Consider the following 23264-nt stretch of genomic DNA (forward strand, 5'->3'; position numbering starts at 1 on the left):
TGGTTGGTTTGACTGCTCGCCGCTCAGACAAATGCTGGTGGGAATGGAAGGTTGCTTTATTCAGGAGGCGGCAGCTGGGGGAAGGCAGACTCCTGTCCCAGAACCCCCTCTGGGGAGTCTACTCAGCCGTGAGGGTTTCTAAAGGGAGGGAGGGGAGTGATCTCAGTTAATCTTTGAGGTGGGGGCCAGAGTCCTAGCCAGCCCCGCTCCTGCCCCTGTGTGCAGACTGGTGGACTCCTCGGTCTCTCTTTAGACTCTCTGTTCATACAGTCTTCGCTCGTGAGACTACTGAAGGAGAAGTGATCTGGTCGTCTGTCGATTCCTTGTTCTTCATTTTCCCTTCTTTAAGGAAAGAAGCAGCAGGTTAGGAGAGGCATTGTGTAACCCAAAGATTGGAAAGGTGTGCTGGGGCTGGAGGTGAGCTACAGGGTAGCTTTGCTGCGGGGACAGGGCATGGGGTCCCTGCGGAGAGCTCTGCTACAAGGGCTGCCTGCGGGAAACTGCCTACAGGCCCCTGTCCGTCGGCGTTGTTTCTGCAGGATCAGGGCAGGGGTCCGTCCTCCATAACGTCTCATGCTGACCCAGGGCGCCGTCCTCTCGGAGTGGAGATGGGGCTGGAGCTTCTCCTTATTGATAGTGTTAGTTTTCTGCTCACACACAGGCAGAACAAGCTGCAGTTACTCTGATACCCTCAGACTGGCAGGAGAAGTGGTACTCCTCCTGCTCTTGAGGCCAGGTCTTGGAATCGTGAAGCCAGAGGTCAGTGCTACTTAGGCTGGAGCCGCTGGTGTCACGGCTGTAGTCGGGTTGTTGTGAGCATAGCCTCACCACCCCGTGGGTAAAGGGGCTCATTGTGAATCCCGGATGCCCACTCACTCCCCCCTTGGTAGTTCCCAGGGTTTACACGCTCCGTGCCAGGAGCCGGAGTGAGGGCAGATGGGTCCTTGCCCCTGTAGCCCAGCAGCGCACTGCCGCCTCTGCAGGGCCTACCCCTCCCCTGACCCCCTCCGCCTGGTCCCCCCCCCCCCCCCCGCCCCGCACCCCTCAGTGCATCTCAGGCTACGGGGGCTCTTCTGTTCCTTGTGGGGTGCATAGGGGACCTAGAAAGCACCCTGAGAAGAGGCTGACACTTCGTGTAAAACTGAGAACCTTCCTCTTAGGAATGATGTAAGGATCCGGTTTTAGGCCAGAAGAACAAGCTGCAGTCTGTCGTACGATATTCGAAGGACAGCACGTAGAGGAACAGGCTAGGTCTGCCCTGTGTCGTCTCAGAGAAAGTATAACCTGGAGCAGTGGAGGGAAAACAAGCAAAGCTGATTTCAGTTCAGTGGATTCTTCTCGAAAAGGAGATGCCTCTGAAAAACAAATTTTTTTTTTTTTACTTTGTCTTTCCTGATGGAACCTTTCTTAAAATTTAGTTTTGTTTAGTTTTGGCTATGCTGGGTTTTCGTTGCTGTGTGGGCTTTTCTCTGGTTGTGGCGAGGCGGGCTCCGCTCCTCTCTAGCTGCGGCGTGTGGGCTTCTCACTGCAGTGGCTTCTCTTGTTGTGGAGCACGGGCTCCAGGCGCGTGGGCTCAGGAGCGCAGTTCCCAGGCTCTGGAGCACAGGCTCGGTCGTTGTGGCCCACTGGCTTATTTGCTCCGTGGCATGTGGGATCTTCCCGGATCAGGGATCAAACCCACATCTTCTATGTTAGCAGACGGGTTCTCTACCACCAAGCCACGAGGGAAGCCCAACAGTTAACTGCATTTTTCTGCATCTTTTGAGGTAATTGGGTGGTTCTTTTCCGTTTATCTAGGTATGTCTTGAATGTTGGTATTAATGCTAGGCCCCCTTCACATGCCAGGACTGGGCAACATTGGTCCTAACTTACTTATTGTAACACACATGCAAGGACTGGATGATGTTGGTCCTAACTTACTGTTACTTGTTTCTTGTAACAGCGCTGGCTTTGGTTTGCTCGTATTTTGTGTCTGGAGGATCTTCTGCGCCTGGGCTGGTGAGGGATTGGCTTGTGGTTTTCTGGGTCCTCTCACTCTCGTGGTGTGGGCATTAAGTGGATCCCATTTCATAAGTTGGGCTGCAGAGCTCCTTCTCCTCCTTATAGGCACTTTTATGAAATAGTAATAATCTGTTTCGTGAAACTTGGTCAGAATTCATCTATAAAACCATTCAGGGTCTGTCATTTTCTCTGTGGGAAGATTTCTTAAATGACTGATTTCCTTCCTAGTCACAGGACTCTTTGGCCTTCTTTAATTCTGAAGTAAGCTTTGCTAACTTGTAATTTTCCAGAAATGTATCTGTCAATCCAAGTTTTTGAGTTTATTGGCATAAAGTTATTTACAGCCTCTTTGATGCTTCAGGTCCCGTGCTTCTGTCTGCCTCATTCCTAGCACTCTCCTCTCGTTTTCGTCTCTGTTAATCTTGCAGAAGGTTGGTGTCAGTGTTGGTATCAGGAGCCTTCACCAAGAGCTCACACTCACCTTGTTTATGCTCCCTGTCTTGTTTGTTTCAGTTACTGCTTCTGTTTTTATGATTATTCTCTCCCCTCTTCCCCCAGTTTCTTAAGGTGGACACTTAGCTGACTAGGTTTTGATTTTATCTGACATGCATTTACACTTTAATGCTGTAAATTTAAACTATGTGATGCAGTGTTTTAGCTGCATGCCATGATTATCATACGAAATATTTCTTATGTTGCTTATTTCCACTGTAATTTCCTCTCTGGGTTGTTTCAAAGTGTAGTTTAAATTTTTAAATCTTTGCAGAGAAGTGTTGTTTTTTTTTTTGTCGTCATGTCTGTGCTCAGTTTTGTCCGACTCTTTTCGACCCCACAGACTGCAACCTGCCAGGCCCCTCTATCAGATAATGGAATTCTCCAGGCAGAGATACTGGAGTGGGCTGGCATTTCCTTCTCCAGGGGATCTTCCTGACCCAGGGATCAAACCCACATCTTTGTGTCTGCTGCATTGGCAGGCGAGTTCTTCACCATTGAGCTACCTGGGAAGCCCTGTCTTTTTATTATTGATATCTGATTAGTGCAGCTGGTATTGATTTTTGCATTTTATTGATTCTTATTTTATGGCCCAGTGTGTCATCAGTTTCTGAAATGTTCTGTTTGTGCTTGAGGACACTGTATATTTTCTAATTGTTGAGCTTGGGGTTAAATGCCCTTCTGTTAAGTTATCCTTTCAGCTGTGTTGTTTAAATTTTTGACAGCTAACTTTTATGACCTAGCAAAAGATTGAGAGATGGAAGGAAGGCTTCCACTAGGATGCAGGTTATATTATTTTTCCTCTTAGTTTTGTCTCTGTTATTTTTTAATCGTTGAGACTTTATTTAAAGCAATTTTAGGTTCACAGCAAAATTGAGGGCAAAGTGTACAGACTTGCCACCCCTGTCCTCACTCAGGCACAGCCTCCCCGTCGTGGTCAGCATCCCCATGGGGTGGGGGGTGTGGAGAGGCGGAATGAACCTACCCAGACGTGTCACCGTCTGCCCGAGTCCACGGTGTCTGTTCTTTGAGTCTGGGCAAATGCATAATGGCATGTGTCTGGCGTTATGGTGTTCACAGGGTAATGTCACTGCCCTCCAAGTGATTTCACTGACTTTTGCTCTACTTGGGAATATTTTGTTGGATGCATAGAGTTGAGCCATTCCTTTCTTCCTTAGGTGTTAGCCTCTTGATCTTCATACTGCTTCTTGTCTTAGAGTGTCTTCTTTCTTTTCTGGTGGCTTTGTAACCCCCAGCCATATTACTGATTACCAGAGATGTTGTCAGTTCAAGAGAAGCTACACTTTTTCCATAATTTTGTCCATTAACCGCACTGAAACGCTTCTTGCTCTAGTTATCTTTCTCACAAAATATTTATCAAGCAGTAAATAATAGACATTAACATTATTTTGTGTTTTTTTCTAATTTAATTTGTCCAGCAGTGTGTGGAGTAGGTGGTACATAGTTTATCCATGCTTTCTAGAAACTGAGGTTAAGTAATTTCTCAGAGGTCACATAGTAATACTCAAACCAGTATGATAGCATTGTGGGTGTTTTCTTTTTCCAGTTTTCCCTAGTTAAAAATCTCTTCATGACATAGGAAATGGTTTGTGCTTCTTACACAGCATGTCTCACAAACACCAGGCCCTTGCATTGTATTACTCAGAGTGCAGGTCTGGCGCTTTCATTGTGGCCTGTTGTGTGTTGCGTCATCACGAGCCTGAGCCTGTTGCCTTCGTTTGTGAGTCAGCCCGAGGCTAAAACTGCCTCAGATCTGTTTCCAGGGAGTCACACCGCCTTGTAATAAATCTTCTCCTGTCATCCTCCCAGGAGAAGTGAACAAGGACTGAAGGTAAAAATTACAGAGCAGTCAGAACTGGATTCCTTTTGGCAAGTTAAGTTGTTTTGAAAGGTTTCTTCTTTTCAGCTTTAATGCTTCTCAGGTATGTCTAGACAAGACCATTGAACCGGAGGGCAGAGACGGGTCTGACCCCAGCCCCACCGCCATGCACGGGTGGCCTAGGTCAGTCAGCGCTCATCTGAGACTTGTCTGCTCTTTTATATAAAATAAACAGAAACTAAAAACTAATAGCTCCCTACTCACATCAGAAATTCTAGTCAAATTTAATAATATATGCAAACTGAAAACAAGGTATAATTGGAATTTTTTTTGGAAAAAATGGAAGCTAGACGCTTGCACGTCCCAGTGTTTCATGTTGACGCGAAGACTTTGTGAGAGCCAAGTGGCTGCAGTGGGAGTTTCTCTGTGCCGTCGCTGACACTGTGTAAGCATTTCTCAAGGTCCTTGCCTCGTGTATCATCTCAATTTGTTAGAAAATACCAGTGAATTCAAGTAAGAGGTAGTGCCTTTTGCTCTGGGTTTGGAGCTGAGACTTGGTCTGTTTGGGCCTCGGCAGTGTCTTTGCTGCACTGATGCTGTGCCATCGGAGGATTACTGACAGACAGCAAAGCGGGCAGCTTGAGACGCCGCATCGGCTCATTTCCCAACCATAGACACGTGCCGAGGTTGGGGCACAGAGCTGGGACCTGGCTGTGTGTGGAGGCTGCTGACTCTGGGCGGCGCCCTCGGTGCCCGGCCGGCCGCCTGGAGGCCCGTTGCATGGGACTGCCCATGCCTCAACACGCCTATGTCTTTAGACCCAGCATGTTCCCAGGGGTCGTCGGTGGTAGGAAAACAGGGGTTTGTGCAGAGGACGTCTTCACTTTGAATATTATGCAACTTCTATCATAATACGTTTTCTAAATGCTCATAAATAAACCAGAGACTGTATCACAGTGACTTGGCTCTGTAAGAATTTGATGCCAGAACTTGTAATGTGACGGACCGGTGAGCTGTCGAGTGATCGAAGATACCTGGCAGATTTATGAGGCTTTGTGCTTACAAGGCAGGCTCACGGGGGACCATCCAGAGGACACAAGTCATGCCAAGTCTGCCAGCACGCTTGCACTTCTGACACTATTTTAGAATCTTACCCCAAAATGTGCTTTCTGATTGTAATGGGAAATCTAGTGTTATTGTCATATTCCTGTTCCTGTGTGCGGGCGCAGCTGGTACAACTCTGTTCATTCCTAGGGTGCAGCTGAGCAGCCTCTTCCCTTAGGGGCTCTGTGCAGCTGGAATGCTGTCGTCCAGGCCTCGAAACTGAAGGGGGTAGAGGGGGCCATCCCCCTGAGGCCAGCAGGCCCACCTGTGTGGTCCCCTTTGGCAGTGTTTAGAAGACACCCAAGCTGCTTGGAGGGACTGAGTTTCTTCTAGTTAGTCCACACTTTTCACCAGTTGATTGAGTAGCTGTTACCTCACTGAATTGTTGGGCTTCCCTGATAGCTCAGTTGGTGAAGAATCTGCCTGCAATGCAGGAGACCCTGGTTCGATTCCTGGATTGGGAAGATCCGATGGAGGAGTGATAGGCTACCCACTCCAGTATTCTTGGGCTTCCCTTGTAGCTCATTTGGTAGAGAATCTGCCTGCAATGTGGGAGACCTGAGTTGGGAAGATCCCCTGGAGGTCGCGGAGAGTCTAGCAACATTCACTTTCACTTTTCACTCACTGAATCGTTAGTCATTTTTTGTAGTGTTGTTTTTTTTTTTAATCCTCATCTTACAAGTGAGAAAGCAAGACACCCAGAGCCGTGCCTGCTGTAGGAAACAAACATGCATCCACAGAAGACAACAGCCTCAGCGCGGCTGCCTCTGCCTCACCCCAGGCTCTGCCTTCCCATGGTGGTTCTCCTGCTTGTAAGGTCCGGACTGTTTCATTTCGTTCACCTTCACCTTGGTTTTACCAGATCATTGTGATGATTGTTTTCTGAGTCAGGGCATCTCACATGGCAATATGCATGAAATACCCGGGATCTGGTTAAAATGCAGGTTCTGACCCAGGTGTGGATGTGTTTTAAACGGCCAAGCACTCCGTGATGGCTGAGTGCGCTTTGGTCACCCTGGGGCTCTGGAATGTACATCTGAGCCATGCATTTGGAGGAAGATGTTACCTGAACGGACCTTGTCCCCTGTGGACCTGGGGTCTCGGTGAACACCCCAACCTTGGCGCTGACTGCCAGCAGGCTGCATTGACACTGTCATAGTCACGCTAAGCCGGATCTCATTTCTTCAGAAATCAAGCACTGTTATTTTTAAATAACAAAGGACAAAGATAATTGTGGAGGAATTCACATTGAATTACTGAAACAAATGAGGGTTGCCCTAACCCCAGCCCTCTCGTCCGCCTCTCGCCTGTGTGTGTCGCAGGTCCCACTCTGCCCTGTGTCCCTTCAGGCTGCGCCACGTGGGGGCCGTGACCCCTACCCTTGGTCTCCCTCCCGGAGCCCATGCGGCTCCGACCGCTGGCTCCACCCCACACCCCCTTTCTGTCCCTCAGGCTAGAAGCCGTGCTTGCCCACCAGAGTTTCCATTGTTTGTTGATGAATGAGAAAATGTTTAATATGAAAATAAGATAAATAAAGCTTTATGAATAAGGAGAAACCCAAATACAGCAGCAGTCCCGTCCACATGATGTAAAGGAAGGGTCAAGAGACTGGAACTTCCCGATGAAAGCCACTAGCATGTCTGATGTCACTAAACCTCAGCATCTTAAGGCGCTGTTGGAGGAAACTCTTGGCTTAGGTTGGGAAGACTTAAGACTTTTCCTTGCACCAAAGTTACACTCTGAAGCTTCCCACAGGCTTCGTCTTCACTCCTGAAAATTGCCTTTTTCGGCTGGTTTGCTGTTCTTGTGGCCAAATGGAAAGAGAAGAGAGTGGCCTGGCTGGCTGAGTCTTCACCCCACACTGCGGCAGTCACAGCCGTACTCGTGTTTGTTCACCTGTCCTGAGGTGTGTCCTGAGTGTCCACTGTGGGCCAGTCCTGCCCTGGGCCCTGGGAAGAGACCTATACGGATATAGAGATACAGCGTGCACACACATGTGCACACACAACGCACGCAGGGTGGGGCCTGCTCCCCTGCCAGCAGACAGATCACATTACCACTCATAAATGGTTCGTCTCTACAGCCACAGTGCAGAGTCACCTGCCACAAGTCTCCCACATAATTTGTTTCTCTTTAGAAGAGTTTTTAATTTAATTTAGATTATAAATAGAGTTGTATAAAATGGCAGCTGTCTTCAATAAACACCAGTATTGGTGATTTTAAAGTAAATCAGTTGACCAAACTACTTCTTCAACAATTACTTGTTTATTTCTAAGAGAATATGCAATGTTATATGATTAGGCCTAACTAGGCCCCAAGAGGATGCCCTAAATTATGTAGGGACATTAACTATACTGAGTTTCCAAGCCCTGTAATTCTTGCAGGTTGGAAAATAAAAAAGCACACAGTTCATTATTGTGGTTATTTGTTGGGCTGTCAGTTCAGCTCCAGTACTGGCAAGGTCCACAGACTAGGACTTATCCCTTGGTTTTGTCATCTTTGATTCCTGTTGTCAGTCATTCAGTTCCGTTCAGTTACTCAGTTGTGTCTGACTCTTTGCAACTCCATGAACCGCAGCATGCCAGGCCTCACTGTCCATCACCAACTCCCAGAGTTTACTCTAACTCATGTCCTTTGAGTCAATGATGCCATCCAACCATCTCATTCTCTGCCATCCCCTTCTCCTCCTGCTTTCAGTCTTTCCCAGCATCAGGGTCTTTTCAGATGAGTCAGTTCTTCACATCCGGTGGCCAAAGTTCTGGAGCTTCAGCTTCAGCATCAGTCCTTCCAGTGAATATTCAGGACTGATTCCCTTTAGGATAGACTGGTTGGATCTTCTTGCAGTCCAAGGGACTCTCAAGAGTCTTCTCCATATGCTCTTAAAGGTCAGTGGAGCAGCTGAGCAGGCTTTCATTGCTAACACAGGAACAGAAAAAGCAGTAAGTTTTTCTAAGGTTTTAACTAGATTTTTAAAGATCAGTGCCAATGTCTTATTTCCCTACAGTCCTGTTTTCATGTACAAATGTCTATTTGACAATTATGATTTTTTGAAATTCAGTGGAGTGTATTCATCCTTGTTGACAAAAATATTTCAAAGTTGTTGTTTTTAAACCATAATGAAGTTCTGTTTTTTTTAATTTGATGTTATTTTTAACTTTCCTGCCTCAAAAGTTCATCGTGTAATGACTTACTACACAATTTACTCATATGCATATATTCTTTTGCTTTTTCAGTCGCTGCCCAGAAATATGGTGTCTCGTCTTTGTGAATCTAAAAAGGTCTGTGCCGCAGCAGACATGCAGCTTCAGGTGGGTGTGTGCCTTTGTTGTGAAGTTTTCCAGGGTCATTATTCAGAATAAACGTACAACTTGAAATTCTTGCCAGTGCTATCCATTTATTATAATAATTATGCTTCCAAAAGATCTTTCATCTGAGTTCAAAGAACTTGATTGACCTTGACTCATTTGGTCCTCCAACCGTCCTTAGGAAGTGGTAGTCAAGGTTATTTCCCAATTTCAGTGAAAAATCAAAGCATGGAAAAGTTACGTGCAAACCAACTTAGATCTCTTTGTTCACTCTGTATCTCTTTTTACTGGGATTTATTGATTTTTGTTGGCTATACCATGCAGCTTGCGGGATCTAGGTTCCCTGACCAGGAATTGAACCCAAGCCCATGGCTGTGAAAGTGCAGAGCTCTACTGAACTGCCATAAATTCCCTCACTTTGTGTTTTTCTTTAAAATGTGTGTTTTTAGATGAGAAGTTTCAACGGTAAGAACTGTTAATTTTTTTAATAAAATTTGAAGCCAGTGTTGCAAGTTTCCAGATAAAGACTGGAAACACTCTGTAAACCGTTTAGACATCAGGTCTGTGTGATTTGGACATCAGGTCTGCATGATTCCAGATGCCTTGGGTATTTGTAATTTTTGAGATTGTTTATAGAATTCTTCCTCTTCATCAGATCTTGAGAGTTACGTGAACACAACCAAAATGCCCTTCTTTCATCTCAGGCAATATTCACTTTATAATGATCCAGTAGCTACTTAAAAGTGTTGTCACTATGAATTGCTTTATAGTTGTGTCAAATCCAGTCCCTAGAAAGTAATGAATGAGCTCTGGTTTTTTTTGGACCTTAAAATATACATTTCAGTGAAGATGCTGTTACTATAGACGAAATCATGGATTTACATTATTCAGTGTCTGTTTGTATCATATCTTTGGAAAAAGATTTCTGAATCATTTGAAAGGTTAACGTTACTTGGCAACAGTCTTTTGATTTACATGTGTCTGTCGTGGGTATCCAACCTTTTAAAAGGCAGTGTCCTGGCCTCCTTTGCAACACTTGTTCCAGTGATTTTCTTTTAAAAAAGAAAACCAACATTTTGTACAATCTGCCATCCTCCAGAAAGAAAAAGAAGAGCAAGGAAGAGGAGGGGTGCTGAGGGCTGGAGGAGGGGAGGACGTCCCCACCCTGAGGCCTCCCGCCGCGTTCCTGTCCCCTGTCTGTCCCTGAGCAGCAGGACAGCCTAGGGAGGAGGACATGGACTATCTCAGGGCCTAAGCGAGTAGCTTATAGTGCTTTTTAGGTTGTGCTTTTCTTTCTGTGCATTACTTTAGCAACAGCCCCTGTTTTCTGGGGGCTCCGAGGTTCTTGGTCCCAGGCACACGGGATCCCTCAGTGGGCTCATAGCTCAGCCTTGTTTGCTTCATCAGCAAATGAGTATGAAACACATGCACACTTAATTTATTTTGCTGTTTTTATAGTTTTTAAAAAAACGTCATTCCATGCTTGTATCTTTCATTTGTGAAAGGCATAATTGAAGAAACAAAACTTTTGAATTCCAATTAGTTTGTAGATTGGGCCAGAGAAACCCACTGCAGTTGAAGTTAGAATTTAAGAATCTCAATTTCTGATGGTTTATTCTGTTGGAATATGGATATGGATCAGTAATGTGGGCCCCTCTGAGTCTCTCTGTGCATTGTGTTCATAGAATATGGAATGGAAAGAGCTGTATTTAGTATATGTTTAAGTTGCCAGTTAGAGAAAAGCAATATTTATCTTTAAGAAATGTCTGTGTTTTTTCTAGGGAAGGTTTAAACTTGACTTTATAATTTAGAGCCATAATTCTATATCTAGATGAAGCCAGAGTTAGAGGTCATTTAACTTTTTTCTTTTATCCAAACTGATCCTGACTGCTTTTAGGTCAACAGCTGCACATTCTCTGCAGATTCCAATTTTGAATCAGAAAGATACATATCAGAAGCATAATTGCATGACAGGATTTTTTTCCTTTGAAAATAAAACATTTTCTACTTGTTTGCTTCAGGTAAACTTCCATCAGTGTTTAATATTCAATTTAAATGTTGTAGAGAAAAAGCACTTTAGATTTTTTTGTACAAAATTTAGTTTTCAGAACTTGGTAAACAAGCAGCAGTTTGGCTTTGTTCTCCTATCGGGTTTCAGTGGCCGCTGCCCTCTCTTGGCGGGAAGCGAGCCTTCCCTACCGGTCACCTCCTGAAGCCAGGGTGGCCCCGCCGGGCAGCTGCGTCCTGTGTGCCCGGACCCCGGGGTGGGGTCGGCCTGGGCCTGGCCCCAGACACTCCTGCAGCTGCTCCTCCATCCTTTGTGACAGCCGCTTCCTGCTCCCTCACCCGCCCCGCCTGCCCCGTCACCTCTCGTCACCAAAATAGGTCCTCACCCTGTCATTTCTCTCACTCAATTATATCAGGATTCCAGGAAAAAGCCAAACAGAATTTTTCATGTTTCCAACTTTAAATATGTTTCCACAATTATGTAGAGTTTTGCAGTCGCAAGTTTAATTTGCTGTACTATACAAAAAGTACCTTATAGACAGGTTCAGGATTTTTTGATATTCTTAATCGTGAGGAGGTTGAGAGCGTCCCTTTTCATCACTGATGTGGTATGACATGCAGAGTACCCTCAGTCCACGACACTGATGAGCGTGTGCCCCACTGCGGCCCCTGGCTGTTGTGCTGCGCCCCCCTCACAGCTCAGCTGCCACGTGGCAGATGCGCGCGGTGCCCAGACTGAACGGCGCCTGCACCCCTCAGGTCTTCTACGCCGCCCTGGACCAGATCTACCATGGGAAGCACCCGCTCCAGAGCTCGACCACAGACATCCTCAGGGACACCCAGGAGCGCTTCTACGGCCTGCCCTACGTCCCCAACACTGTGAGTCTGGCGTGTGCCCTGTGTGTGCCACTGGGCGGGCATAGGTGTCAAGTGGGGGGCTGTGAACCTGAGCGGCTCTGCTTGGCGTGGAGGCTTCCTGCGGGGTGGGTGCTGGGAATGCCTGGTCACTTCCAGCCCCCAGCTGTCCTTGACACGTGCTCATTGTCCTCCTGCCAGCAGCATTCCTCCTGAGAAGGTGGGGGTGAAAAAGGCCACTGGAGTTCATCTGTGGTTTTTTCTTTTCATTATTTTTTTATGATGAGAAAAATACTGATATAAGATGATGGCGATGTTTGCTTCCCAACCATTGTCACTGCAGAGAGAACCACACTGGTGGCAGGGGTCGGAGGGACGTGGTTCGTGCTCTGTCGCGTGGAGAGCAGGCATGTCGCTGCTGTTCACCGAGGACGGGGTGCCAGAGCCCGTCCAACTGCTTGGCCCACAACTCCCGACTCTCCCAGCAGCCCCGTGAATGGGATGGCTTCCCCACCTGTGGGGGTGCACCTGAGGCCCATGCACGTGACCTGTCTTGTCTGAGAGTGTGTGGGGGTGCATGATGCTGCTGGGGCACAGACCCAGCCCAGCAGCCATGTGTTCTCATCTCGCAGGTTCCTTAGGAAGCTGGGCTAGGGGAGGATGCCCAGGGCCCTGGCATGAGGCTGGCGTGTTCGTACCCGTCGGGGCCTCAGGGCAAGTGGTGGGAGCCCGACTCCTAGTAGCTTCAGCAGAAGGAGTGTGTGTCGAGTCCCACGACTGCGAGGTGCAGGGGTCGGTCGGCCTGGTTGCCGGTTAGCCGGTTGAGTTCCTACATGGTGGCTTTAGACGGTTTCTCCTCCTTCCGTGTCTCATCTCTTTTCTCCGGAGTTGTCTTGTTCTCAGGCAGACAGCCCTGTCTGGGTGACGTGGTGACCACCAGAAGGTCCAGCTTTGCCTTCTCAGAGAGAGAGCTCGTTGGACAGTGCTCTATAAACTGGAAAATGCCAAATGAATGTGGTTTCATTTATTCTAGGGTTGAGTGCCAACATGTGTTGCACTGAGAGTTTGCGTTAGTCGGGAAACTTTGACCATCCACTAGATCATCAGGTCCTCAGGCTCAAACTGGGGGTGGTGCAGGGTGCTCATCTTTACCAGACAAGCAGAGTCACCGGAGGTTTCGTCTTCATGAGACTCCCATCTGCAGCATTTGATTGTCTTAGAAACTTCATGACATGTTTGAAGTACACAGTGCTGGTCACACTACCATGTGTGTGTGTGTGTACACACATATATATAATTTTTTGTTTCAGTGTATGTATGTATACACATATATAATTTATTGTTCCAGTGCTGTGTACTATTGTGTATTTGGATAGCAAAAGTTAGCACCTTTTTTGGATAAGTAATATATAAAAATTTAACCCATCTCTGTTTACCAGCAACAAACCAAAAAACTGTAAATATAGATTACAGCAAGAAAAAGTAGAAGGTGCCTATCAAAAGTTGTCTGTCCAGTTTTGATTTTTTGATATTTATTTTTTTTATTTCTTTTTGTTTGTTTTTATATTTACAGAAGGAAAGATCACCTCGTCTGTGCGGGTGGTGCCCGGTTTTTTGGGGGAGGGGTGCTGGGTCTTTGTTGCTGTGGGCTTTCCTCTGGTTGCAGTGCACAGGCTTCTCTTGTGAACACGGGCTCTAGGGCTAATGGGCTCAGTAGTTGGGGCTCCCGGGCTCTGAGCGCAGGCTCGGCAGTGGTGGTGCGCGGACTCAGCTGCTGCATGGCATGTGGGATCTTCCCGGGTCCAGGATCGACCTGCGTCTCCTGCACTGACAGGTGTACTCTTCACCACCGAGCCCGCCAGGGACGCCCCCAAAGCACCTTGTTCAAAAAGTACGTTGTGTTTAATTTCAGTGTCCTAAGTAAATGAAGGACTGAACCATATTTACAGAAGGAAAGATCTGATATAAAAATACCGATTTTTCTCCAATCCATACACTTAATGTAATGTCCTCATTTGTTGGCTTGACCCTAATGGGCTGACTTTGATCTCCTGTGGAAGCCGATGGCTCAAGAACAGTGGCAGAAGGGTGGGCTTGTCCATTCGGGACCACTACCCAGGAAGCTGGAGGATTTAGGCAGGTAGCGATGCTGTGGGGGCGCAGGGGCACAGAACGGTGGAGCCGAGCCCAGCGCCACGGGCAGGCTCGGTGCGTTTACGGCCTCCTGACGTCAGCCGACAGCCCTGCAGCTGTGAGGGCCGAGACGGGACTGATCAGTTTCAGTGGTGCCGTCCTGATAGATCGTCCGCCGAGAAGACATGAAACCTGGATCTGTCCCCTTCTGCACACTGAAGTAAAGTGGGTTAAAGCCCAGATGTGAGGAGCGGAGGCTTAAATTTGGGGGAGAGTCTATCTGAGTGCTGCTTTTTGTTCCTGTTTGGACTCTGGTGTCATGCATACAATACGGAAGGCTGTGTCCACTGCGTGAGGGTCTGAGTCTTCTGTTCAAGAACCGGGTGAAAACCAGTAAGGAGCTACAGATTGGCATAGAGGTTTTCAGCATTGTAACCGGAAAAAATTTTTTTTCCTTTTTAAATTGTTATTGTGCTTTAAAAAAAAAAAAACAGGTGACGTAAAATGTACCATTTGGAAAAGAAATATTGTTTAAAGTGCTGTGAATGTGCAAGAGAACGTATGCTATGCCCCCTAGAGTGACCTTGGCGTTGACGGAGGGGAAGAGCAGAGTGAGTCCAGAGCCGGCTCAGGCACATACAAACCACAGATGTTGTCTGTGCTTCTTGGAGTTCACCACTGTCTGGTGTTGACCAGGGGGTGGCCTCATCTGTGAGGACGGTGCCCGGTGTTGACCGTGGTATAATGTCATCTATGAAAGTGAGCCAGAGGCTCAGCTCCTGCATGGACCGCAGAGAAAGTGTGGTCTCAGGTTCCAGGTGCCAAGACCAGTAGAACTATAAAGAGAAGTGAATAGTGAGCCCCAAATTCAGATAGTCTTAACCCCGGAGCAAGGAGGGGTGCACCGAAGTCTTAGGAATGCTTTCTCACTTAAACTGATAGCAGCTGTGCAGTTGGTAAAAAGGTCACTCAACAGAATACGGAAGGGCGTTTTTGGTATGCAGCCCGTTCCTCGAAGTGGGAACGGGTTGTTTCGGCTACAGCGTATGAGGTGAAGAATGGGCTTGGGCGACCCTCAGGGAAGTTGTTTCCGCGTGGGGACCGCACTGCGGGTGGGCAAAGGGAACCAGCAGGTGAGGACCAGTGTGGAAGGTGCCTGTGAGCCTGGGGGTGGGCTGGGCAGACAGACCCCACTGGGCGCTGGTGTTGTGGGCCGGGAGGGGTGCTCCCTGTGTTGGAAGGGGCCATTGGAACGAGGGGTGCAGTGTGAGGACTGGTGTTGGGGGCCAGTTCAGGCTGAGTGGACAGTTCCTGTGAGCAGCCCTGGGACCTGGGGTCCCAGGAGAGGATGCTGTGAGCCGAGAGCCTGCTGGGTGAGATGGGGGAGCTGTGGGATGGCCCACCCTGTCAGCCTGTCTTCTCGTTGAAGAAGCTTTTTTCTAGTACCAGCAAAAACTGAGATTTTAAGTGTGTTTTTTCTTCCGTTTCTACTACTAGAGAGTAACATCTACTCTCTTTATAGGGTTAGGTAGCTGGGAGTGTTGCTTGTAGGACATTTACCATAATTTTTGTTCATAGTAGATACACTCTCAGCAGACAAGTCACATGGGACCTGAGGGCTTCCTGTCCGGAAGCTGCTCAAGTTTTGAGCAGATTCTTAACCTGTGTCGCTGCCATTGTGGTTCTGAGTGCAAAGAAGCAGGGCCGCCGATCCACAGGTCAGGGTGGAGTACGGCCAGCTGTGAGCCAGCCTTCATCCAGTGTGCTCTCCCTGGCCAGCTCTCCTTCAGGCCCCCTGACCACACAGAGCCGGGGCCAGCGGCAGTGGGCGGCGAGTGGGGAGGGTGGGCGCGCCAGCCAGTGTTGTGCTCTGATTGGTTTTCTAGCCTCAGAAGGTAGGTCACAGACACACCTGAATGGAGAAGATGCCCCTGCTCCCGTCGGTGGGGCTGTGTTTTCCCTAGAGCTTGTTTGCTGTCTTGTTCACTCAATATCAGTTTTGAAGAACTTCTTTCTCCAAAATAGATATGTGAGTATGTATAGAAATCCTTCTCCATCAGAGGGAAGGCAGACTGAAAACCACAATCACAGAAAACTAACCAATCTGATCACATAGACCACAGCCTTGTCTAACTCAATGGAACTATGAGCCATACCATGTAGGGCCACCCCAGATGGACGGGTCTTGGTGGAGAGTTCTGACAAAACGTGGTCCACTGGAGAAGGGAATGGCAAGCCACTTCAGTATTCTTGCTTTGAGAGCCCCAGGAAGAGCATGAAAAGACAAAAAGGTATGACACTGAAAGATGAACTCCCCAGGTCTGTAGGTGCCCAATATGCTACTGGAGATCAGTGGAGAAATAACTCCAGAAAGAATGAAGAGATGAAGCCAAAGCAAAAACAATACCCAGTTGTGGATGGGACTGGTGATGGAAGTAAAGTCCGAGGCTCAAAAGCACAATATTGCATTGGAACCTGGAATGTTAGGTCCATGAATCAAGGCAAATTGGAAGTGGTTAAATAGGAGATGGCAAGAGTGAACATTGACATTTTAGCAATCTGTGAACTAAAATGGAATGAAATGGGTGAATTTAACTCAGATGACCATTATATCTACTACTGTGGGCAAGAATTCCGTAGAAGAAATGGAGTAGCCATCGTAGTCAACAAAAGAGTCCAAAATGCCATACTTGGATGCAGTCTCAGAAACAACAGAATGATCTCTGTTCGTATCCAAGGCAAACCATTCAGTATCACAGTAATTTGAGTCTATGCCCTGACCAGTAATGCTGAAGAAGTTGAATGGTTCTATGAAGACCTACAAGACCTTCTAGAACTAATAGCCAAAAAAGATGTTCTTTTCATTATAGGGGACTGGAATGCAAAAGTAGGAAGTGAGGAAATACCTGGAATAACGGGCAAATTTGGCCTTGGAGTACAGAATGAATCAGGGCAAAGGCTAATAGAGTTTTGCCAAGAGAACCCACTGGTCATAGCAAACACCCTTTTCCAACAGCACAAGAGAAGACTGTACACATGGACATCACCAGGTAGTCAATACTGAAATCAAATTGATAATATTCTTTGCAGTCAAAGATGGAGAAGCTCTATACAGTCAGTAAAAACAAGACCAGGAGCTGACTATGGCTCAGATTATGAACTCCTTATTGACAAATTCAGACTTAAATTGAGGAAAGTAGGGAAAACCACTAGACCATTCAGCTATGACCTAAATGAAATCACTTAACAATTATACAGTGAAAGTGAGAAATAGATTCAAGGGATTAGATCTGATAGAGTGCCTAAAGAACTGTGGACGGAGGTTCGTGACATTGTACAGGAGACAGGGATCAAGGCCATCCCCAAGAAAAAAAAATGCAAAATAGCTGTCTGAGGAGACCTTAGAAATAGCTGTGAAAACAAGAGAATCGGAAGGCAAAGGAGAAGAGGAAAGACATACCCATTTGAATGCAGAGTTCCAAAGAATATCAAGGAGAGATAAGAAAGCCTTCCTCAGTGATCAATGCGAAGAAATAGAGTAAAACAATAGAATGGGAAAGACTAGAGATCTCTTCAAGAAAATTAGAGATACCAAGGGAACCTTTCATGCAAAGATGGGCTCAATGAAGGACAGAAATGGCATAGACCTAACAGAAGCAGAAGATACCAAGAAGAGGTGGCAAGAATACACAGAAGATACAAAAGATATCTTCATGACCCAGATAATCACAATGGTGTGATCACTCACCTAGAGCCAGACATCCTGGAATGTGAAGTCAAGTGGGCCTTAGGAAGCATCACTACGAACAGAACCAGTGGATGTGATGGAATTCCAGTTGAGCTATTTCAAATCCTAAAAGATGATGCTATGACAGTGCTGCACTCAATATGCCAGCAAATTTGGAAAACTCAGCAGTGGCCACAGGACTGGATAAGGTCAGTTTTCATTTCAATCCCAAAGAAAGGCAATGCCAAAGAATGCTCAAACTACCCCACAATTGCACTCATCTCACATACTAGCAAAGTAATGCTCAAAATTCTCCAAGACAGGCTTCAACAGTACACGAACTGTGAACTTCCAGATGTTCAAGCTGGATTTAGAAAAGGCAGAGGAACCAGAGATCAAATTGCCAACATCCGTTGGATCATCAAAAAAGCAAGAGAGTTCCAGAAAAACATCTACTTCTGTTTTATTGACTATGCCAAAGCCTTTAACTGTGTGGATCACAACAAACTTTGGAAAATTCTTAAAGAGATGGGAATACTAGGCCACCTGACCTGCCTCCTGAGAAATCTGTATGCAGGTCAAGAAGCAACAGTGAGAACTGGATATGGAACAACAGACTGGTTCCAAATCAGGAAAGGAGTACAAGGCTGTATATTGTCACCCTGCTTGTTTAACTTATATGCAGAGTGCATCATGAGAAATGCTGGACTGGATGAAGCGTAAGCTGGAATCAAGATTGCCAGGAGAAATATCAATAACCTCAGATATGCATGTCTGTATATCTGTATGACACCACACGTATGGCAGAAAGTGAAGAACTAAAGAGCCTCTTAATGAAAGTGAAAGAAGAGAGTGAAAGAAGAGAGTGAAAGAGTTGGCTTAACACTCAGTATTCAGAAGACTAAGATCATGACATCCAGTCCCATCACTTCATGGCAAATAGTTGGGGAAACAGAGTTTATTTTGGGGGGCTCCAAAATCACTGCAGATGGTGACTGCAGCCATGAAATTAAAAGATACTTGCTCCTTGGAAGAAAAGTTATGACCAACCTAGACAGCATGTTAAAAAGCAGAGACATTACTTTGCTAACAAAGGTCCATATAGTCAGAGCTATAGCTTTTCCAGTAGTCACGTATGGATGTGAGAGTTGTACTATAAAGAAAGCTGAGTGCCGAAGAATTGATGCTTTTGAACTGTGGTGTTGCAGAAGACTCTTGAGAGTCCCTTGGACTGCAAGGAGATCCAACCAGTCCATCCTAAAGGAGGTCAGTCCTGAATAGTCATTGGAAGGACTGATGCTGAAGCTGAAACTCCAATACTTTGGCCACCTGATGCGAAGAACTGACTGGTTGGAAAGACCCTGATTCTGGGAAAGATTGAAGGCAGGAGGAGAGGAGACGTCAGAGGATGAGATCGTTGGATGGCATCACCACTTAGAGGGACATGAATTTGAGTAAACTGTAGAAGTTGGTGATGGACAGAGAGGCCTGCCATGTTGCAGTCCATGGAGCTGCAAAGAGTCGGACATGACTGAGCGACTGAACTGAACTGAAGTATAGAAATCCACGTAGATGCCTGACGTTTGTGCATTCAAGCAGATGAAGAATTAGGTTCTTATAACTTTACTTTTAAATATATCTTTCAGAGGTTTTCATCGGAGATGTCACAAGTTTAGTTCACTTCGTATAAAATCGTGTCATAACTTACTGACTTTATGTGGCATCCATCGTTGATAGTTTTATTTGAAAAGGTCTAATTTTAAATTAACTGATAAAATGCTAAGATAAGGAAATTGTCTATTAATCGATTTCTACCATCTAGATTAAAATGGCAGATATTTTCCAATCGGTTAGCTTTAAAGGAAGCCTGGTGAGAGAGCTTGATCACGTGGGAGCTTTTATATATAAATCTGAGGTCTGCTTCTGACCTTGGCTCTTTTTCTTCCCTCACACTCAGATGTTGGCTCAGGGAATGGCATAAAGGTTTCTTTCTTTCAGTGTGTTAAAAAAAAAAAAAAAAAAACATACTGTATGTAAAACAGTAGACCTAGACCCCAGGGTGGTGAAAAGTTCGTCAGTCCCTTTCCAGAGAATGTAGCTTCAACTGTTTGCTAGAAATCCTCCTTCCGCCTGTCTAGTTTCTCCCCTGGGGAAGCAGTCACGTTTCCTCCTATTCTTATGCCTTGGCTCTTGAACAAACGAGAACAGTCTCCTGGGAGGTGAAGGCATGCCCAGGTGGTATAGTTTGGCGTACTTGACGTTGCTAAGCACATGTTAGATTAAACAGAACAATATTTATTTTTTTTCTCTTAAATACAAAGACCATATGGTGCCTATCTAGAAAAACTTAAGTGGTTAATTGAATGTTAAATTCCTTTCCTCTTTGGTTGCATAAACAACTGAGAAAATATTTACCTTCTCTGTCATGCTAGATTTATTTATGACTTTGTAACTAAAACACAGAAGTGTTATAAATTGAAACTTTAATCTCAAGATTGACTCATTTGCTAAAAATTTATGTGGTTTCGGTTTGTGGGACAGCTGCAGCTCTAGAGTTCACTGATCTAAAACATGAGGAAGTCATATGACTTACCCAGTTGTTTTTATAACATAGTCTTTGGAGCCAAGTCACCAACTTTGATTCTCATCTTGGTTTTCATGAATAGTACTATGGTTTTTATTTTTTTTTTGACTGCAGATTCACAAAGGCTAGGTCAAGTGAAAAAAAAACCCAGGATACTCATTTCTTCTTCACCAGGTAGACTGTTTAAACGATACACGTGTCTTTTAGATTTCAGGATATTTTTGTTTCCAGAAGCTTCCACCCTGGTGATTGTCCGAGTGGATTCTCATCCACGGTGAGCGTGGGCAGGACGCAGGGAGCTCGGGATCCCGAGGGCTGTTCCCGGTGGCCTTTTCCCTGTGTCCTGGAGTCTCGGGGACAGCACCAGCCCTGGAAGGAGCCTCTGGGTGGGTTAGGTTAGTTGATGCTAATCTTGCATTTTCACTACAGTTGAGGAACGTCATAGATGCATGTAACCAGAAATCAGGAGGTGTGGAGAGTTTGCAGGCAGTCTCCCCTGCTCTGGGCCTGTCCAGGGGTGGCTACCCGCACCGCCCCCCACCACCCCTCCGCCCCGTGGTACGCAGTTCTCCCCCTCTCGCCGGAGGATGGAACCTCTTTCCACAGGTATAGAGGCACTTCTCATCCATGGGCTTTCACATATTTCCTTCTAGCACTTCTGTGATCTTGTTTGTTACTTTTAAATCTTTGTCTGTCTAAGTTTCCAGTGGTGTAAGTCACCAGATTTAGAACCAATTTTACTTTTTCTAACTGGTTTTTTAAAAACCCACTTGCCCCTCTGACTTGAAAAGGTCTCCTTTGTGAGATGCTAAGATTGTGTCTAAGCTTTTTCAGGGCTTCTGCCAAAGCTGGATAATTGTTTGTGAGGGGTTTTGTTTTTTGTGGGGATTTTTGATTTTTGTTTTTATACATAGGTGCCTGGCTCCACTTTCCCTCTGTGGATCTGCCTCTTCCTGTCACACCATCTTTATTTATGATCTTCCTCTCAGAAGTGCCTCATACATCTTGTTAATGTCCTGTTGTTGTATGGGCTTTTTTATTGCTCTTGTGAGTGGCTCTCTTACTGCCCCTTCCCCCCTTTTCTAGCTCTTTATCGTTGGCACACAGAAAGTTACTTTTACTTTAGTGTGTTGATGTTGTGGCTGACATTCTTAATGAACATCCTGCCGTCCTTGATGCATGTTCACAGGATTGTAAAGGTTTCTAGATACCACTCTCTCTATGTATAAATACATACTTACAGACATGTATGAAACCTCACAACATATGTAAGTAATATTTTTGCTGCCCCCTTTCAACATTTCTGTGACCCTCGTGTCCTTCACTGATCCAGTGGCTTGAATTTTTTTTTTTTTTTGTATTGGGGTAGAGCCAATCAGTGTTGTCAATAGTTTCAGGTGGACAGCAAAGGGGCTTAGCTGTACATATCCATGTATTCTCCTCCATACCCCCCTCCCAACCAGGCTGCCACATAATGTTGAGCAGAGTTCCATGTGCAGTACAGGAGGTCTTTGTTGATTATCCGCTTTCAATATAGCAGTGTGTACATGAGCTTTCCAAACTCCCCAACTATCCCTTCCTCTTCCCATCCTTCCCCGCAACTATAAGTTGGTTCTCTAAGTCTGTGAGTTTATTTTAGTTTTGTAAGTAAGTTTATTTATATCAATTCTTTTTAGATTCCATATATAAGGGATGTCATATGATAGTTCTCCTCTGACTTCACTCAGTATGATGATTTTTGGGTCCATCCATGTTGCTGCAAATGGCATTTCATTCTTTTTTATGGCTGAGTAGTATTCCATTGTATACATATACCACATTTTTATCCATTCCTCTGCTGATGGACATTTAGGTTGCTTCCACGTCTTGGCTATTGTAAGCAGTGCCACAGTGAACACTGGAGTGCATGTATCCTTTTGGATCGTGTTTTTCTCCGGATATATGCCCAGGAGTGGGACTGCAGGGGCAGGTGGGAGCTCTGTTTTTAGTTTTTTAAGGACCCTCCTTACTGCTATCTCCAGTGGCTTCACCAGTTTACATTCCCACCAACAGTGTAGGGTGTTCCCTTCTCTCCACAGCCTCTCCAGCATTTGTCGTTTGTATTTTTTGATGATGGCCATTCTGGCTGGTGTAAGGCAATATCTCATAGTTTTTATTTTCATTTCTGTAATAATTATTGATGTTGAACATCTTTTCATGTGCCTCTTGGCCATTTGTATGTCTTCTTAGGAGAAATGTCTGTTTAGGACTTGTGCTCATTTTTTTGAGTGGTTGTTTTTGACGCTGTCAAGTGTCTTGAGTTATTTGTAAATTTCGGAGAATAATCCCTTATTAGTCACATAAATTTGCAAATATTTTCTCCCAATCTGTGGGTTGTCTTTTTTGTTTTGTTTATTGTTTCCTTTACTGTGCAAAAACTTTTGAATTTGAGTAGGTCGCATTTATTTTTGTTTTCATTTCCATTATTCTGGGAGATGGATCAAAAAAGATGTTGCTGTTATGTCAGAGTGTTCTTTCTGTGTTTTTCTCTAGGAATTTTGTAGTGTCCCCTCTTGCGTTTAGGTCTTTTAATCTATTTTGAGCTTATTCTTGTGTGTGGAGTTAAGGAATGATCTCATTTCATTTTTTTACACGTGGCTGTCCAGTTTTCCCAGTACTGTTTGTTGGAGAGACTGTCTTTCCAACCTTGTGTAGTCTTGCCTCCTTGTCATGGATTAATTGACCATTGGTGCTTGGGATTATTTCCAGGTCCTTCTATCCTGTTCCATTGATCTATATTTCTGTTTTTGTACCAGCTGATGACTATAGCTTGGCAGTATAGTCTGAAGTCAGGAAATCTGATTCCTCCAGGTCCATTTTTCTTTTTCCAGATTGCTTTGGCTATTCGGTGTCTTTTATGTGTCCTTAACAAATTTTGACTTTTTGTTGTTGTTGTTCTAGTTCTGTGAAAAATGCCATTGGTAATCTGACAGGAATTGCACTGAATTTGTAGATTGAGTGGCTTCAACTTTTATAATCACGCCAGATAACACTGGAGACGTTGAACACCCTGTTTGTGTCCACGGTTTCAGTGGAATATTTCTGGCTGGATTTGAGAGCGAGCCTGTATGCGTGTTTGAGAGGCTGTTCCCGGGTCAGGAGGCATGTAGTCTGACCACAGAGGCAGGAGTGAGGTGTGGACACGGGCAGGGCAGCTGGAGTTTGGGGGACCGGGCA

General features: G+C 45.6%; 1 protein-coding gene across 2 annotated transcripts in view; it reads left to right on the forward strand.

The window, feature by feature from the left end:
• MIPEP (mitochondrial intermediate peptidase) overlaps nt 1–23264 on the forward strand; it is an 80482-nt gene that overhangs the window by 33699 nt on the left and 23519 nt on the right. For both annotated transcript variants that reach the window (XM_065901636.1, XM_065901635.1), the window contains exons 15-16: nt 8671–8745; nt 11509–11628. In XM_065901636.1, coding sequence (XP_065757708.1) covers nt 8671–8745; nt 11509–11628 — 195 coding nt within the window. The remainder of the gene's footprint in view (nt 1–8670; nt 8746–11508; nt 11629–23264) is intronic.

The sequence above is a fragment of the Muntiacus reevesi genome, chromosome 11 (genome assembly GCF_963930625.1).
Source record: "Muntiacus reevesi chromosome 11, mMunRee1.1, whole genome shotgun sequence".
Taxonomy (NCBI): Eukaryota; Metazoa; Chordata; class Mammalia; order Artiodactyla; family Cervidae; genus Muntiacus; species Muntiacus reevesi.